Source organism: Amia ocellicauda, chromosome 17 (assembly GCF_036373705.1).
Source record: "Amia ocellicauda isolate fAmiCal2 chromosome 17, fAmiCal2.hap1, whole genome shotgun sequence".
NCBI classification, from domain to species: Eukaryota; Metazoa; Chordata; class Actinopteri; order Amiiformes; family Amiidae; genus Amia; species Amia ocellicauda.
This window is the reverse complement of record NC_089866.1, coordinates 8,395,104-8,414,195: the sequence shown is the minus strand read 5'-3', so window position 1 is coordinate 8,414,195 and position 19,092 is coordinate 8,395,104. Positions and strand designations below refer to the sequence as shown.

At 44.8% G+C, this 19,092-nt stretch overlaps 1 protein-coding gene across 1 annotated transcript in view; it reads right to left on the bottom strand.

The window, feature by feature from the left end:
* xylt1 (xylosyltransferase I) overlaps positions 1 to 19,092 on the bottom strand; it is a 54,088-nt gene that overhangs the window by 18,187 nt on the left and 16,809 nt on the right. Inside the window, exons 2-3 of the mRNA XM_066689009.1 lie at positions 3,819 to 4,392; positions 108 to 280 (exon numbers count right to left, since the gene is read on the bottom strand). Of these exons, the coding sequence (XP_066545106.1) occupies positions 108 to 280; positions 3,819 to 4,392 (747 nt within the window). The remainder of the gene's footprint in view (positions 1 to 107; positions 281 to 3,818; positions 4,393 to 19,092) is intronic.

Below are 19,092 nucleotides of genomic sequence, written 5' to 3'. Positions count from 1 at the left end.
TTTTTACCCGCCTGGAAAATAAGGTCAGTGAAGGGTGATGGGAGAAAACTAATGACGGAGTAACACTGGGTTCAGTCCACAGTGTGGGTGGGAAGGGTGGGCAGTACCTGGTCCACGTGGATGTAGTAGAAGTGAGCTGAATGGTAGATGGCCTTGAAGAGACGCTGCAGTTGGCGTGAGGCGCGGCCGTGAACCACCAACACATAGGCGATTCGCACTGGGGAGGCTGGCAGGGTCTCCACAGAGTCTTCCTCCCACTGCACATTCACATTAGCCTTGCCTGGCCACAGGGAGAGAGGAGGAGAGAAGCGTGTTATGTCAGAAGAGGGAGAATAAAAAATGGGGTGGGTTTAGTACAGAGGGACAGTGTGAACTTAGAGCGAGAAGGTTTAGACACGGGACTCGAATTGAATGAGAAAAGGAGGTGAGTTCTGAGAAGGAAGAGGAGGGAAAAGATAAGAGAGAGAGGGAGAAGGAAAGGGAGAGGGAATGAAGGCAGAGGGACAAAGAGAACCTGAGAGAGACCAAAGCAAGGTTATGGTCTGAGATAATGAAATCAGTTTTTATGCGACGAAACGGTAACATTCTTGTTCCTGTATTTAAAGTGTTTTGCGTCTGACAGCAAACAGAGGATCTATATACAAAACATATCAGATGTAAGCTAAAACCAGAAGCACTTAAGCACTATGCAAAACCACAATCCACTGTGGTTTCATTTATGCTCTGTTGCCAGGGAGAGACTTGTGGCAGAGAGGGTGATGACAGTGAGAGAGGTGGACTAGGATCACTATCGAGTCAGAGCGATGGAGAGAGCAAGAAAGAGGAGTGTAACCTCCACCGATTGACTTTGCCATTCTACTGTACAGTCAGTCTGGGCTCTGCAAGGAATTCAGCACAGCAGCAATGTCAGCTGAGTGGGAGCTGTTTCAGGGGTATTTCCTTTACCACGGGTAGGTGGGTAGTGGGTGGAAGTTCATCTCCGGGAAATAAAACCTCCATCAAAAAAAACAACTCACATAAAAACAAAAAACAAAAAAACAGGTTATATAAAAAGGATGTAAATCTCTTCCAAATGTAAAAGCCCTGCCCACAGGAGCAGTCACCCGGGGTACACTTTGACAGTTTGCTACTTTCTAAATATGCCACGTGTATAAATAAACACAGCGCCTGTAAAGTGTCATGACATCGTGCACCACTTCCCAAGAAGAGCGAGCAGTGTGCATCGGATTGGGATCATTTTAAGCGGGTACATGAAATTATAGTAAAAATACACTAATCTGCTGTATCTGACAGTACTGCATGAGGTGCCGTGTGACCAGATAATTACTGTAATCTTTTGTGAGCGTGCTTGAATATATAAAGACTATGTAGTTCCCAGAGGTTAGCCCGATACTATATTTACCGCTTTAAACTTGGGTAGTCTTTGCGAACGGGGCCTAAATGAGAACGTCCCAGGAAGCCAACTCCTGCCCCAGAGTTATCTACCGCATCTTAATAGGAGGGCTGAGGCTTTCCACTCCAAGAGTAGCTTCAACAATAGACCTACAGTAATTACTGTGGTAATAGGGCCTTATCCTCCACCCGGCTACTCTTATTTATAGGGTAAAGTAGGGACTCTTGAAGTAGAGAGCATTGTCCCACCCACAGCAGCTCATTCTCTATAAGCAGCTACCCCACACCCTCCCACAGGCCTTGTTGTTGGATTTTATTTATTTGTCATAAAGAACCAGACCAGCAACCCTAATACAACGGTTTCAAGTTGTTCACCACTCTGCGGTACTCTCAAATATGAAACACCTTGTGCAGTTAATTTATTCAGGCGGCACAGGCACTGAAGAAAAGGAAAAAAAGCACAGTAACTGAATAAGAGATGTGTATTACTGTTACATCAGGACATTAGCATAAACAAGCTTGCATGCTAGCATGTAACTGTACGTACATAAATGCATAGTTCTGAGGGATGAAATATTTACAGTGGTGATACTTCTAGCTGGGGTGTTTGTTTGGGCTAGGTATTTTCCCTGAGACAGGGTTTTAAGTCTCTTCAACATGACTTCATCAGGCAGATGGCAGAGCAAAGAGGGTGGCACAAAATGTTGAGAATGACACTGATTTACTCTAAGTGCGGGCATCTGAGGAGAGCCCAAGGGAACAAGGGTGAGGAGCCCGGCATGAGGATAACTAGACGTCCCATGCACAGTCCATCTCCGCAGCTGTCTGCTATCCCACAGTCCTCAGCTCCCTCAGACAGACCCAGAGACAACACAAGTGGGGCATGCGGCTCCCTGCGCATGAGACGTCTTCCTCCGTGGCCTCATCACTCTGTCTTGTCAGCCTGAGAAATTGGCTATAATCATAAAGTGACATTTCTCAGAGAGCAAATATGTCCCAGAGAATGTAATTAAAAGCCGCGAGCCAGACAGGTTTGTAAAGATTACTCACAGTGTGCATAAAGATTAGAGTGGGGGCTGGGGGCTAGGGGCTGGGTGTGAACTGGTTTCCCATGTGTATGCTTTTATTGTTGGGCTCCTGATTAAGCGACAACTGCAGGAACGCATGAGTATAGTTATTTTTTTTGGAGCTCTTTTCGACAGGGCTCTCAGAGAGCAGAATTTCCTATTTCTTTCATTGAAAAGCCTACCGTTAGCACTACAGCAAACCTGCCAAAGTCAAGTCAGGTAAGGATGGCAGAGACTAATGCTGTTTCCACTGCACCCGTAAGATTGCCGAAAATCTAATCTTATCTTGAGATACATCCACTTTCAAAATGATTTCTTGCTAAATACATTCATTTATACAGATGCCCCCACACTGTCGTATATACATATACATATAAAAGTCATCACACCCTTCATTTTAATTTAAGTGATGTAGATCAATATAATTTGAATATAACACTATGTATTTTCATGACATGTTTTCTGTTTGCTGAACACTGATTCAGCCTAGAGAAAAAGGCATAGCAATTAAAGGAAGGCAGTGTAAAGTTTACACACATCGTAACTCACTGATAACTGTAGAGTAGATTAACGAACAATATTTATTCAACTAAACGAAGTGGGTGAATAGTTGTGATGCCAACTTTTGCAAATAAAAAAAAACAACCCCAGACTGCTATAGACTTCTTCTACGTTCTCTCGCTCCGTGTTTCTGGAATTGGGTGTTCTGTGATGTCATCCCCCTATTAGTACAGCGCAGCCACCTCCTCGCGTTCCCTCTCTTCTTGAAGCTCTCCACTCCAGAGCCACGCCGGCCCCACTACACTGCCTCCAGCCTCATTACTCTCCGCTAAGGGCACAGCCGTGACTTAAAGTCGATGTGCCTTCTCCACACACACCATTAAAGATGTATGAAACTTGGCGTTAATCATTCAGCGCTGTATTAAAAGGCACCTACTGCCGTGAGTTTGCAGATATTAAGTGTTTCAGTTCTGCTTTATTACAGAGGTGTTTTGAGTCAGCCTGGGTAGGTGGAATGAAAGCTGGATGACTATTAGTTTGAGTGAGAAATTTTTGCAGAAGTGCGTTTAAAAATAAAAAAAATACACAATGCATCCACAGTGTTCACTTCTGACTCATCTCTACTTAAGAAAATAAAAATATGTTTTTGTTCCGTTAATATAACCCTTTATCCGCCTAGGAGACTAAGGCACTTTGTGGAATTTTTTGAGCTTTTTCCTTAATTGGAATTGGATTGTTCATTATTTAAATTACTACTTTTGCGGACAATGTTTTTTATATATATAATACAAGTATAAGAAGCTAAGCAGAAAGGATAGAAAGCCATTCAAATTAAAGGGTGTCGAATCTGACACTCACCCTCCAGGGGGCAGTAGCGTGTGACTTTCTCTGGCATGAGGTGGCCCTCCTTGTGGTGGCAGTACACCTCTGCTATCTGCTGCCGGCACTCCTTGGTCTTGGCCCGGGACAGGGCGGAGATGGCCTCCTTGCCCGTGATCTCGCACTTGGGAGGCTGGTCGTATTTGATATCCGGGCGTGCCGTGGCCAGCCCCATCTTTTTGCCTTGGCGGTGATGGCGGTGGTGCTGCTGGGGCTGGTGTGAGCGGTGGGGCTGGTTGGGCAGCAGTCCTCGAGGCTGATGGCTCCCGGTGTGGTTGCGTCCCGGAGTTGGCAGGGGGGCGCCCTTGGCCTCGCCATACTGGATGACCTCATTGGAGTTCTTGCCCAAGATCAGGGAATTCTCCTTCCATCCGAGCTCCGTCTGGGCCTTCTCCTGCAGCCTCTCTTTGTGCTTGCTGGATGTCTGCTTCTGCGGCTGTGAACGTGCCCCAAAGTTACTGTTATCAATGTTCTCAAAGTCCTTGGGCACAGAGTTCTCATTGTTGCTGTCCACGCGTACTTTCTCCTTGGGCCGATGGGAATAGTATCCGTCCTACAGGAAACAGAAACAAAATCAGGGTGAGGTTCCATGACAGTAAACAAGACTCAGCAATGGCATCCTAAGGTGAACAAGCTACTCTAGTGCACACTGTTAGGATGAGGTGGCAAGAAATACAACACATCCATCTGAGCAAGTTCACTTGGAATTAGATAAACAAGCCTGAAATATCCAGCACCTGGAGCTCATAAACCTGAAATAGATCAAAGTGCAGTTTCCCCTCTGGTGTTTGCGGTCTAAGATGATGACCAGAGACTTAATAGATCATAATATTATGTTAGGAATAGGGGATGCATTTCAGACTAATACAATTAAAACAATATGTCGTTCCATGAGATTGTGTGATAACTTAGCCACTCTGTATGATAGTAAACCTGACAGGAACTTAAGATAGGAACCGAGAGTGCTTTACTGCTCAGTCAAAATTAACAAGATTATAATTAGTTTTTCAATTTGACCACAATTACCTGTCAATTCAAAACTGATTATTAAACCAAGAAAGAAAGGAGGAAAAAAAATACTAGTAGTATTAAGATACAAGTTACTTCTCTGAGCCTGTACAGTAAATGCGATGGAAATGCAGCACCCGAATCTATAAGCAGGAAGCTGTGCGACTATGTTTGTAACCAAGATCACATCGGAATGTGAAATTTCACATCGTTTCACCAGAACAAGCAGAATAATAAAAAAAAAATCACAGGGTGAAAAAAAAACCTCACGCAAGAGAATTCTGCTTTCACTCTCTCTCTCTCTCTCTCTCTCTCTCTCTCTCTCTCAGAATATTCTTAAAAGCAAATGGAAGCTGAGAGCTGCCACGCTACAGACTGAAGAGCAACATCAGCGCGGAGAGGTGGAGAACAAAAGCAGCAGCGCATGTTCAGCTGCCATTGAGCTGCTTGATGTGATTTCAGTGTTTACAGAAACCCAAAAGCAGCGGGAATGCTGTTGCAATGTATGTAAATTCCATATATTCTGTCACAGGAAAACCGTTAGCAATAGTTCAAGCTTCTGTATCGTGTACCTCTGGTCTGCCATTGTTGTACGACAGGAACATATGAGCCGTTTGTAGTCACAAGGTGCTGAAATGTTCACATGCGGCACGATTTGATCCTAGGACAACTCAGGTCAGAGCCCAGGGGTTTATTTCACTGTACCACATCAATGTACTGCTAACTTCAAAGTAAAATGCTACTCTGGCATCCTCGGCATGCCTGAAGAACATACTTGCTCAGGTGCACAGATAAACATACCTTGTCAGAGAGCGAGGCCTAAATCAACTGAACTCAACGGAAATGCTTTTCTGGAGTTCCTGATTTCTTTGCTTGTTTGTTTTACAATCAATTTTTAATAGAACATCTTGTTGACATCCTTTTTCTGAACTTAAACCACCTCCCACTCCTCACCCCCATCAGACACACACACACTGTCTCAACTATACACTCAAATGTTCATTAATGATTTTGAAGACCGTGGGGGGACATATCTCTAGCTCCAGTGCATCTTCGAACATGGTTTCTAAGTGAACAAACTAAACAAATGCATATATTTCTTTGTCCGTATCTACAGGATACAGGATCCCCAGATTTGTAAAACACAAATATTCCTGGGGGAATCACTGGGGCTGAAAAATCCCCTGTCAGCGTCTGAGGGGAGAGCTGATAGAGGCGAGAATGCAAATTTGAAAATGGGATGCAAATACACATGCGCTGCTTTCATGTCCCAACAGTTTCAGGGCGGCAGTCTATAGCTTGTAAACAGCAATATTGAAATCAGTCTTACACAGACTCATGCAAACTGGCCTGCAGTATAAATGTACTATTAATATTCATGTTCCACAAATAGGCACAAGATGGCATTTTATTTCAGAGACCTAAAAATTATTGAAGGAGAAGAATGCAACTGTCAGCATTCAAAGCACAATGGGAAGAGCTGAGGAAAAAAAAAGTTGGAAGAAACATTCTGCAAGTTTTTGTGTCTCTGCACCTCTCTCTCTCCCCCTCAGTCTCTCTTGTATTTTCCAGGCCTGCACTAGCAGCTCTTTAATCTCGGGTCTGCTCTGCGCTCTGCAGGGACAGAAAAGGGGCTTTTAAGAGGAAATTACACTGCGCAGAATTAATAGCTTGAGAAACCACTGGAGGTGGGGAGCCTGCCAGCACAGAGACGATCGATCGGATGTAGGAATCTGTCTTCCCAGGGTGCTGTGGGAGAGCGGCTCTACACTGCCGGGCACACAGACCCCATCCTTCTTCAACAGCGCCGTTTCCCCAGGCAGGGAGGTGAGGGCACATACACCCCCCCCCATCCATCACTGGGGTGGAGGAGGGGGGCACACCAAGCTCCATTTATCTCTCATATTATACCCCCTCCCCTCCCATAAACCCTCACCCCTTTGGTTTAACAGTGCCACAGATATTTTTCACAGAGGCACCAAGTTTCATTTTCAGGCCGGTCCCGCAAGGCGAAGCTACAGTTTGATAAACGATCACCCAGCGGATACATCACTCTAACAGAACCTGGAAACGCCTGTTTAGCAAAGAGGAGAGAAGGACCAATCTTCTAACACGAGCACTGTCCCCCTTCCCAAGCTCTCCTCTGTGGCTTTACCAATTACATTAGTGTGTTTTGTCACCTGAATAAGATAGCTAATGGTAAGGGGCCTTCGAATGCAAAGTAAGCGCAGCCATCCTCAATTCCCAATCCCTGAAGAAATGAGCTCACAAATTCCAGGTTATTTATGTATTTTTAGCATTTTTGTTCTTTTACGTCAGTATAAAATACTAAATTAAATAAAATGCTTTTAAAAGCCTGAAATTGAAACATTAAAGAGCATTGGAGTGCACTGTGATGCAATATTTATGACAGACAAATGCCAATCCTGTCTGCACAACATTCGCAGTGTGGATGAAGAAACAGTTGCCCGTTTTCTTAAATGGGGTCACCCAAAAAAAAAGGCTAGGATGTTCTTGTCAAGCTGCAATGGCGCCTCAGGTATTGCTTACAGCACAGGGACCAGGGGTCTCCACAGCACTAGCCTGGGCAGCTGTATGGATTAAACCTTAAAACTGAGTGACTAGAAGGCAGTGCGATGTCTGAGACCCTGAGGTTTAAAGTTGAGGTTTAATCTAAGAGACAGGGAGGAAGAGTGGCTGTCCAGTGCTGACACGTCCATCAGCAGGCCTACCAACCACACTGTGCCAAGACGAACTAAGCATGGAGTAGCATCTCCCCTCTCTCTGTAGCTCAATCCTCAGGCAGCAGTGGTGGCAGGGTTCACTTTGGTCTATGAGCTTACAGCACACTCCACATTTTCTGTTCCCCGTTAATTCCTATATTAATATTTGTGTGTGTGCGTGTGTGTGTGTTTGAAACACTGACGTTCCCCGCTTGTTGAGGCAGTGTTGGCCAAACACAGCAGATGTACAGAGAGGAACAGATGCAAGAGCTACTCGCTTCCCCCACACATCTCCTGTAATCTGCTTTCTATGAAAACAGCTTATAATAATAATAAATAATAATAATAATAATAATAATAATAATAATAATAATAATAATAATAATAATAATAATAATAATGAGGAAGCATGGCACCCAGGTAACTCAGTTTTATGTTTCTTGTCCTGATCTAGATACCTGACTGCTGTGACACTCTCCACAGTACAGGCCAGCTGAGCTTCACTGTACGATACACACAACACAGAGCCCCTACACTGCGCACTGCCTGCCGCTGTTCTGCTCAGGGTCTTTAATGGTCATCAGCCAAGGACCCGAGGCATAAGGCCACCCCTCTGATTTCTGCAGTGAAGACAAGCTGCAGTGAAAACGTTCTGCCAATGGACAAATCAATCCCCACCAAAGTCCACAATTAATAAGTCAAGCAATCTACTATTTCATTGCATAATACAAATGAATAGGTCAAAGTTGGTGAACATTTAAAATGATAAACTATTTTATTCAGGGACATGTGACCAAGAAAACGGCCCCGTAATAGCTAGGCTCCCTAATGGAGGCTGTTGTGTCTGGACATTCCTTCCACTTCACAAGAACAATCAATGTTTATTTTTGTTGATAGTTGTTTTTATTCAATTGATCAAATAGATGTACAAAAAAATCTAAAAACACAATAGAACTCTGCAGGGTTCTGCGGCAAAAACAGGGGTGCATGCCTGAAGAAGGAAATCAAATCGGAAAAGACCTTCTATTTAAGAAATGGGAACAGAGGAATTATATTCCAGGATTGCTCCGAGACTCCCAGTATTCCTCTGTCCCCCATGCTGACAGCGGGGTGACCACAGCAGCAGTACAAACACAAACAGCATGCTAAAATTAGTCTGCCCACCACCACACCGCTTGGCTCCTGCCTGGCCCAGTGTAACATCCCCACTCTTCAGAAAACACACACACAAAACACACAACAAAACCCACCCGGCTCTCTGCAGACTGCACACATTTACTGTGGTTTTCTATAAACATGGGCTGCAAACTTAAACAACCCAGCCCTGGCCCTCTAGAGTGGTACATTAGAGAACTAGCCTACTTATAAACCACTCAGCCTGAAAAGCTTTTTTCTACATACTGCTTCACCATAACATATCTGCTCCTTTTTTTAAACTAGTTAAAGCTCTCACACTCCCTCAAAAATTAAATTATACAAAATACTGAAAACAAAAAACCCAAAGTTCCCTCGGTTTAACCCCAGTAGACAGCTGTGTCTCTGAACACCAGATCGGGGCATAAGGCCACGTTGCTCTACAGTCGTTCAGCTCTCATCACACCGGCATTAATGAGGAATGCGAGTCACATGGGCTATTGTGGGCTTCTGTGAGAACGCCAGCTCTCTCTGGCAGCAGTGAATGAGCAGCCAGGTTTGGTATGCGAGACGGGCACTCAGTGGGCACCCTCGGCCTGGCCTTTCGCAGCTCCGGTGAAAGGGAGCCGTCAATCAAAGGGGGCCTGATTGCCGTCACCACGGTGAGCTCCCAGACCTTTCCCCTGGAAAACCACAACCCCTTCTGAGGGGAGGGGTAGCTGAGGTGGAGTTTGCGGTGGAGGGAGAAACAAAAGAACAATTGGTGCATGAACTTTAAAAAATGAAATACATAAAATAAAAAAATCAAGGGCTGGGAACTCAAATCGCTACTTGTCCTTTTCATTCAAGGAAAATCATTTCTGGTAGGGAAAGGACACCACACAGAGGGGCCTGGTCTGACTGCCCGACAGAGGCCGGCATCCTTAAACCATGTGACTGCGTGTGAAAGAAGCGTTTACTCACAGTGCATTCAGACAGAAAGCAGGCTCATACCTGACTGCAATGAGAATCGCAATACCTCCTTCTCAGGACCTCCCTTATGATGCTGCTGCCTGTCTTTGAAATGTGCTCAGTGTTTCAAAATCGCCTTTCATCACACACAGCGAGTCCACTTACACCAAGTGATCTGTGTGATCAGCACTCGCATCTTATTTTTGTCCTGCCGTTCTCGTTTATTAAATCATGCTGTAATTGCATTCGTGCAGAAGTGACATTCAGAGAGAAGTACAAACTGTAGACGATGGAGCAAAAACAGCAAAGAACACTTCTCGAAAATCACTTCCCCTTGGAAACTGGTAGTTATTTTAAGAAAGATATAAAAATCCATTTAGCAAGAAGAGGAGTGGATTGCAGCGAACTGATTCACATCTTGACCAGGGTATTTACCACTTGCAGTCTCACAAATACCAGAAATTCATAACAATTGGTGCATTTTCACATCTCATTCCCTTGCCATTTCAGGCATTACAAGCACAAAAATCACTCCCATCAAGAAACAAAGTGCAGAATCCCCCCAATAGTGGCCTATAAGTGACATTGGCCATACTTCACTGTGACAAGAGGAGAGCTTAGACATTATTGATCCCAAAGAGTTCTGGAAATTCCCTCCATTGTTCAAAAGCAAAACACCACCCATCTCAAAGATAGGAGTTTGCAGCAAGAGATTAGACACTAACCCCCTGAGGGGTCATCAAGGCCATTTTAACACCTTCTCAGCAGGCTGCCGACAAGTCATCAGAGGGCAAGTACTGACATGGGCAGGTCAACGCCAACTAGCTCCCTACATGTGGAGATGAAATTATCCACTGTCAATTAAACTTCATTACCAATCACCTTGTATCTAAAGGATCTTGTCACTGGGGTGGTGGTGGGGTGATAAACTCAATTTTATATCCTTCCTTCACAACAAAAAGGATTTGAGTTCTGCCACACAAGGTCAGGAAAGCATCAACATTCACAGAGAACCGGCACGTACTGCAGAAAAAAAAACACTGTGGTGCTAACAGGCATTAATGTTCCTTATATACAGAAAGTGACACATGGACTGCAGTTTAACCTTTCTGCAGTGCATCGTCTCCTTGTATATAATGTGCCTTTAAGCAATCTCGAGGATAGTCAGCCCAGTGCACTACACGATCAATATCACACTGATGAATTATTGTTTTCTTGTACTTGTTTATGGATTTTTTTTTTCGTTGTCTACCCTGCCCCCTACCCCCACTCCATGCCTGGAAGCTGTGTTTACAAAACCTTTGCATGCATTACTGCTGTGAATATTTTACTCTCTGCCTCTTTGCATACTGCCTACTGCCGATTTCAATCCTGCATCTTGCAAGCAAATTGCGAAGGTGTGCTAGCCAAAGTGTTGTGACAGCAGGTGAATGCGGCAATGCAATTATTACTGCCTACCATCCTGTTGATTTTATGTTGCTTTGTCCTGAAAAAGCATAGTTTAATCAGTCCCCACTCAGATACATAAATGCTGGTTATTACACTGAGTGGGCCCTAGAGTGTACTCTCTATAAATTATTTCAAACTGGAAAACAAAAAGTAATTTTAGACAGTCTGGAGACAGAAAGGAGCCTGTCAAACTGGGATGCTGGTTTTCTCTTAACAATGCCAAGAAACACTCTGTCCTTTTATTAATTCTACAAGGGTCTATGAACCTCTGCTGGCTAGATACAAGACAATTATGTGACTGTTAGGTCATTACACAAGGACATAAAACCATCAATTCACCACTAGTTAGAAGATATACTTGAGGGAGGCTTTGCAATAAGTGAGGAGTAGGTTCATATAAAGTCTGAGGCTGCTCTGTGTAGCTCCTGCATGGCGCTTCCGTCTCAGAGCACCTGTTGGCACCATGCCTGACTGTCCACACAGAGCTCTACTCTCTCTCGCCTCTCTCTCAACTGCACCGTGTTCAATTCACCATCGCTGGCCAGAGTCCTGCTGGAGCCCAAGAATAATTGTGCAGTACAACAAACCCACAGCTCTCCACCCTCCATAAACCCAGACATCTTTTTTAATGTCTGACATGGTTAGTGGAAACGATATCAAATATGATGTCTTTATTTTGCAAAAGGACATACATGCGATCTTGCCAAAAATGAGTGGCGCACATTCTGATAATATGGCAGAATTCTGGAAGGACTGAGAAGACATGTTGCTTATGGATCAAGTTAGGGACACAGCACTATTCTCTCTACACTACTGCCCATACAGTCACAGACCACAACAATCCAGTCATGACAATAGGTCAGCACTGTATAGCAATTAGATGGCCTTGTCAAGCTGCTTACAGAATCATATCAACATTATACTGCACAATGAGATGGAACTGAAGGCCTGAGGACACAGAGAACTGGTGCACAGAGACAGAAGGACAGAAGCTATGGGGGAAGGGGAATGCTGCCAGCATTACTATACTATTCATTAATGAGACAGTGAAATAGCAGTCACACGTGCAGCCACGAGCCCGCCAGGAGCATGGGCACAACACTGCTGGGATTCCGACGCGGTGTGACATCGCAGGCCCGTGTCTGACCCTACAGAGACCTGGAACCGAAAGGTCACCAGAGGTCAGGGATGGGAGTTTATTGACATATTTAACCTACAGTGAGGGAAAAAAGTATTTGATCCCCTGCTGATTTTGTACGTTTGCCCACTGACAAAGAAATGATGTCTATAATTTTAATGGTAGGTGTATTTTAACAGTGAGAGACAGAATAACAACAAAAAAATCCATAAATTGATTTGCATGTTAATGAGGGAAATAAGTATTTGATCCCCTATCAATCAGATTCCAAACTCTCCACCATGGCCAAGACCAAAGAGCTACACAAGGCTGGAATGGGCTACAAGACCATCGCAACCATTGGTGCGATTATTCGCAAATGGAAGAAACACAAAATAACTGTCAGTCTCCCTCAGTCTGAGGCTCCATGCAAGATCTCACCTCGTGGAGTTTCAATGATCATGAGAACGGTGAGGAATCAGCCCAGAACTACACGGGAGGATCTTGTTAATGATCTCAAGGCAGCTGGGACCATAGTCACCAAGAAAACAATTGGTAACACACTACGCCATGAAGGACTGAAATCCTGCAGCGCCTGCAAGGCCCCCTGCTCAAGAAAGCACATGTACAGGCCCGTCTGAAGTTTGCCAATGAACATCTGAATGATTCAGAGGAGAACTGGGTGAAAGTGGTCTCAGATGAGACCAAAATCAAGCTCTTTGGCATCAACTCAACTCGCCGTGTTTGGAGGAGGAGGAATGACCCCAAGAACACCATCCCCACCGTCAAACATGGAGGTGGAAACATTATGCTTTGGGGGTGTTTTTCTGCTAAGGGGACAGGACAACTGCACCGCATCAAAGGGACGATGGACGGGGCCATGTACCATCAAATCTTGGGTGAGAACCTCCTTCCCTCAGCCAGGGCATTGAAAATGGGTCGTGGATGGGTATTCCAGCATGACAATGACCCAAAACACACAGCCAAGGCAACAAAGGAGTGGCTCAAGAAGAAGCACATTAAGGTCCTGGAGTGGCCTAGCCAGTCTCCAGACCTTAATCCCATAGAAAATCTGTGGAGGGAGCTGAAGGTTCGAGTTGCCAAACATCAGCCTCGAAACCTTAATGACTTGGAGAGGATCTGCAAAGAGGAGAGGGACAAAATCCCTCCTGAGATGTGTGCAAACCTGGTGGCCAACTACAAGAAACGTCTGACCTCTGTGATTGCCAACAAGGGTTTTGCCACCAAGTACTAAGTCGAAGGGGTCAAATACTTATTTCCCTCATTAACATGCAAATCAATTTATAACTTTTCTGAAATGCGTTTTTTCTGGATTTTGTTGTTGTTATTCTGTCTCTCACTGTTAAAATACACCTACCATTAAAATTATATAGACTGATCATTTCTTTGTCAGTGGGCAAATGTACAAAATCAGCAGGGGATCAAATAATTTTTCCCCCCACTGTAGGCTGCACTGACTCCCTGACTAATATTGATAGTGGGTCAGTTTCAATAGTAGACGCAACGAAATACATATGGTAAAGCTTACTACTTTCTCCCTTTCTCTGAGAATTAGTCATTGGTATGAATATTAACACGCCAAACTGTCTGTATTAGTGTGTGGACCTGTAGAAATCCCTATGCTATGGGAGAGCCAGTCCTGTGGGATTTTAAATTGGCGCTGTGGCCGAGCAGAGTGATGCATGATTAACACGCACAAGCTGCATAAAAAGAAGCTTTGATGAGGTTCATGCAATAACATGTCTGATGGTAGCATTCACACTGTTGTTTGTTTAGTGTTGATTCTGCCCCTTCCTGTGGGAATTTTGCACATGGTTGTCACTAATAAGGAAAACATCCTTCTCGTCCGTTTTTGTTATTTAAACACAGGCCTCGGGATAATTAAGCTGGCCCTTAGGAATACTCCCCCAAATACTAAACACAAAATATATAGAGTTGGGTGGCACATCAAACAAACAAACAAACAAACAGACCAACCAAAGGAAATTGAAGCAAGGACAATGCGGCACATAAGTCTTCTATAAATAACCAAACAGGCAAGGGTTTGTCAACATCAATTGCGGTCAACCTTCGAATCAAATGACATTCAGCTGGGCTGGAGAAACATGTCCCGACAAATACACCCTTTAGTCATTTTAGGGCAAGAGCAAAAACAAAAAACAAAACACAAACACAAAAATAAAGCTTTCAGCTAAAACACAAAACAAAACCACAACCATCTGTCCTTCTACCATGTCTGAACTCTTACTGAAGGGCTCTCCCTGTGAGGAGGGTGGTTCCTAATTGACTGGCCACCTCAAGAGAGATATCTTTACCTGTTGTGTCTATAGATATACTCTACAGATGTCATGAGCTTTTTGTGAAAAAGCAGCACAGCATCATTCAAATCCAAAAGTCATAGGTAAGACAATGCACTGCTTGTCAAACAACAACAAAAACTGATGCCAGCCTAACTCAGGACTGGATGCTTCACTCCCTACTTCTAGCTCAGAAACTGACAGACTGTTGTCCCCCCTGTTCTAATACAGTGTCTCTCTCCTGTCCCTTGTTCGAGCTAAGATAAGGCACGGACCAAGACAATGCTCTTCAGCACGAGTCCCTGGGCCAGTCTCCTCCCTCCCAGCCCTCCTAAACTCATACCCCTCTGTGCCCTAACAGATCTGTGCTTCAGTCTTGAAAGCCTTTACTTAGACCAGAACTTCCCTTCACATACTATGCATGCATTGATATTTAAATATTACAAGAAGTCAATAAAATAAGTTAAAATACATTTAATCCTTGTCATCACAAATTCAAGAAATACACAGGTAGAGCATTTTGTGTTGCTTCAGACAGGCCACCTGATAGGGAAATTCTATTTCAAAAAAAGAAATAAGGTACATGCAGCTGTGGGTTTGCCAGGCAGCTTAGCACTGGCTGCATTACCTTTTCCCTGCCATTTTTCCGATCGAACTGCGGGCACTTTACAATGTATTAATCACAGCTGTCAGGACGAGGGCTGCAGGAGCAGAGGGGAGATGAACTGGCTTATTATAATCACGTGCGGCCCTGGCTGCAGGGCAGAGAGCAGATGTGCAGGAGGGAGCCGGGCCAGGGAGGTAAGCTCCTCTTGTCGACAGCATGGCTGCTGACCCGCGCTGGCCCCGAGACGCACGCAGCACCACGCACAGGAGCTCGGCATGGGAACCACCACGACCGGTCTCCAGATAACGGCCCCCTTTCCACGGATTTCAGCAGGACCTTCATCGTAAAAAAAAAATATGTTGCTTTAATTCTCCAAAAAAAAAAATCACAGGGTCCCAGTAAAGCTCAAAAAGTTTAGTATTAATACAGCTCTGGAAAAAAATTTGAGTGGTCTCTTAATTTTTTCCAGAGTTGTATGTGTATTCTTTACTTTCTTATTTGACTGCTAAACAAATATAAATGTTTTACTGGAGCAGCTGTCAACATATTGGTTATTTGTTCAATATGAGATGAAAGTCATCTTCACAAATTAGGTGAATCTTTCAAGCCTGTCCATACGTGGTGCACAACTGTACTTCACTGGGGCAGCCTGTTGCGGTTGACAGTTAAGCAGATAAAGATCAGGCTGATCCAGGGCAGGCTGTGAGCTAGGTACACCAGCTGGCCTGGTGACAGGTGGTCACAGACACCAGGGGGTTTACACTGACGTCCTCTCAGAAATTGAGCATGGCTCAATTGGAGCGTTGCCTCTCAAAGCCAAGATATAATCAGGGCTTTTCATCATGGCCAAGTGGCTCCTCGTTACAACAAAGCCCTTATGATACTAAATGGATTGTCCTAATGAAGCTCTGGGAAGAAGTGGATTGCGGCCAATGCCCAGACATACGTGGAGGCCACTGGATTAGGAGCACAAGTGGATCTGCCAAACAAGCTGGCCAGCACAACCGTCCCCTAGAGGGGAACCCTACAGGTCAGCTGTGGACAAACTTGTTTACACCGAGGTCTAGGGGTGGGCATCCCTTCACTAACAACGCCAAAGACTCATCACAGGTGTTTGTGGCAATTAGTAAAACAATTCATAGATGTTTATTAGTTTCTAATTTCTAATATAAATAAATTTCTAATGCCCCCCCCCCTCCCCCCCATCTCCAGCCGCTCCGCTTATCAACAAAACCACCATTCCAGGAGGGCAAACATCTGCTCGTACCAGCAACAAGTCCACCGAGGGCCAGTTAGGTGCTGTCTACTCACTGTAGGACAGCATTTGAACCCCAGCCTCAACGCAAAGGGGTTCCAGGGCCACACAATTCCACACATCCCCACAAACTGCACACCAGCTTTAAGGACAACTTTCTCATACAAAAAAAAAAAAATCAGCACTCCAAATTGAGCACTAATTTCCTCTATGGCTGCTAATGGCAAGGTAGGGATGGGGAACAGCCCTGTCGGAAACCGTTTGGCAGCCAGTCGGCCCTGTAATTTGTCCGCAGCAAGCGGCAAACGGGGCAACAGCTAATGGAGGACATCATTAAAGAGCTCCAGTTTTCCTCGTTCTCACGGACCAGACTTCAAACGCAGGCCAGCAGCTGTGTGCTGCAATTAGCATTGGTCTGTCAGCAAGGTCCAACTGTGGGCCCAGGTCCCCTGCCTTCGCTTTAAAACAACTGGCACTGCCGGATCCTGCCTGCTGCCCAAAACCCCTTCTGAGCTGCAGATGTAGGGTTTGGCACAACAACCCCAAACACAGAGTCAGATGTGTACAATGTAGCGAACACACACGCGCGCACACAAGCGCGCGCGCGCACACACACACACACACACACACACACACACATGAACCCTTGCTCAAATACAAACCGTCGGTTTCAAACCACAGGGAGCTCATTGTGTTGAATTTTATCTTATCTTAATTCCTGTTGTGCTCAGGGAAAAAAACACAACACAGATTTAACAAGTCTTGAATTAATTCAGTTGGCACCGTACTGGCTGACTGTTCAGATAAATGCCTTCTCTCAATAGGTCAGCCCGTGATGATGACAATCATTTTATACATTATCACTGTTAATTGGTGAATGATTTCCACATGGACTTAATTTAAATTAAAAAAAAAAGAAAAATAGACATCAGCACCTAGTGATGCCAAAACCCTCCCGACAAACAAACAAATAAATAAAAAGCTTTTAGGAACACTTTTCGCAGCCTTCCATTAGCCGTGCATTACTCTTCCTGAAGTCGTGCGTCGCACTTGCTGTTTCTAAACACTCCTATGCCAAGCGTGGCTGATAGGCCAATTAAACTCTCCGTGGGGAATGAGCGCTTCCTCGCCGGCTGCCATTAGTCACACCTGGCATGAAAATGTCACAAGAAAACAAGTTCTTTGGTTCCCTGACATGAGAGGAAGGGGGGTGTGGGGGGGTGGGTGATACTGGCTACATTATGGAGACATGTCGAGAGAATACACCGAGGGACGGGGAGAGAGCAAGGAGAGACTGAGAGAAGAGCAAATGGGAAAGAGAGAGAGGTGTGCCTCAAATCCCCCAGCTATCAGAACAGTGCTCAAGAAGGGGATATGACCATCACAGGCAACCGTGAATCCCTGGGGAGCCCCCACAATCCCTCTCAGCATCGTCAGCCGATCACACAGCATGGGCGTTCTTGTCAATCCCCAGATAACCATATCTGCATCTGACAGCCTGCTACAGGGAAACGCCAGGCGGATCCTACTGTTCGGCTCCACGGAGCAGCGTCCCAGCAGCACGACCCATCTCCATAAAGCATTTACAGCCAGGCCACGTTCAGTACGTTCTTCCCAAATACAGAAAAAAAGAAAAGAATAAAAGATTAAATGCAAAATGAAGCTGTGAAGTGATTACACTAGCTGGATCTCACTAAATGCTATGCACTCCCTGTGCAATTTGCTATATAAGGCAATTTTCTTTTTTGTTGTTATTTTGTAACATTAATGGGTTTGCTTCTCCATTAAAAAAATATATAAATGAATACAATAGCGGTAAATGTTGATCGAGTTTTCTACTGCCACCATCACAGTTTGTGCCTCCATGTAACGGTGATGACAAATTGGTATTTGAAAAATAGGTGGTAGGTGGTAGAGATGAGAATGGAGGGCATCTAGACACGTGGGGCAGTGGGACTATTCTACCATTCATGGGGTCATCGGCAGAACATATCGGCAACATCACTGCCATGCATCTCAACACTGAGCTACACAGCGCTGCCCATCTCTCGGTGGTGATCAGTTTCTGCTGAGTCGACACACCTAATTTGACTGAACAGTTAGGACTTGAAGGGAGCCGTATAAAAACCATTAGTCCCCTGGAGGAGCACAATCCTGCCCCGGCTGATTTGAAACGGAAAGACTAAACCAACCTCAAACAAGCATCTCCAGGTGCACCCTTTAATTACCCAGAGTCGGCACAACATGTCGCGCCAAAACGATCCTTTCATCGTGCATCCAGCTTCCTGACAGCTTATCTATTAATTTTAAACGGGAACAGTGGCACCGTAGCAGAGGTATTGCATAATGAAAAGCCCTCATTTCCTATTAAAAGAGCTTCCAACCTGGCAAATTTTTATGAAAGACCTCTCTAATGAGAACCCTACAGATGATGTCCCGCGCTGAAACAATATGGGTCAGGACAGTCAGACATCTCCTTGAAGGGGTGCTTTGTTAATGAGCCGCCCTGACTGTTTCCCCAGCTGTGACCCAAATGTCTTGTGTTCTCCGGGATTGAGAAGTAAAGCTTTCCTTTGTTAGTGTATTGAATCAAATGGGCCTAAGGAGATCCCATTGTCTTAAAATTTTGTTTGTTTGTTTGTATATTTTCAATCTGTCAAGCTCTTTTTGACTACCTTGCAAAGGGGGTTA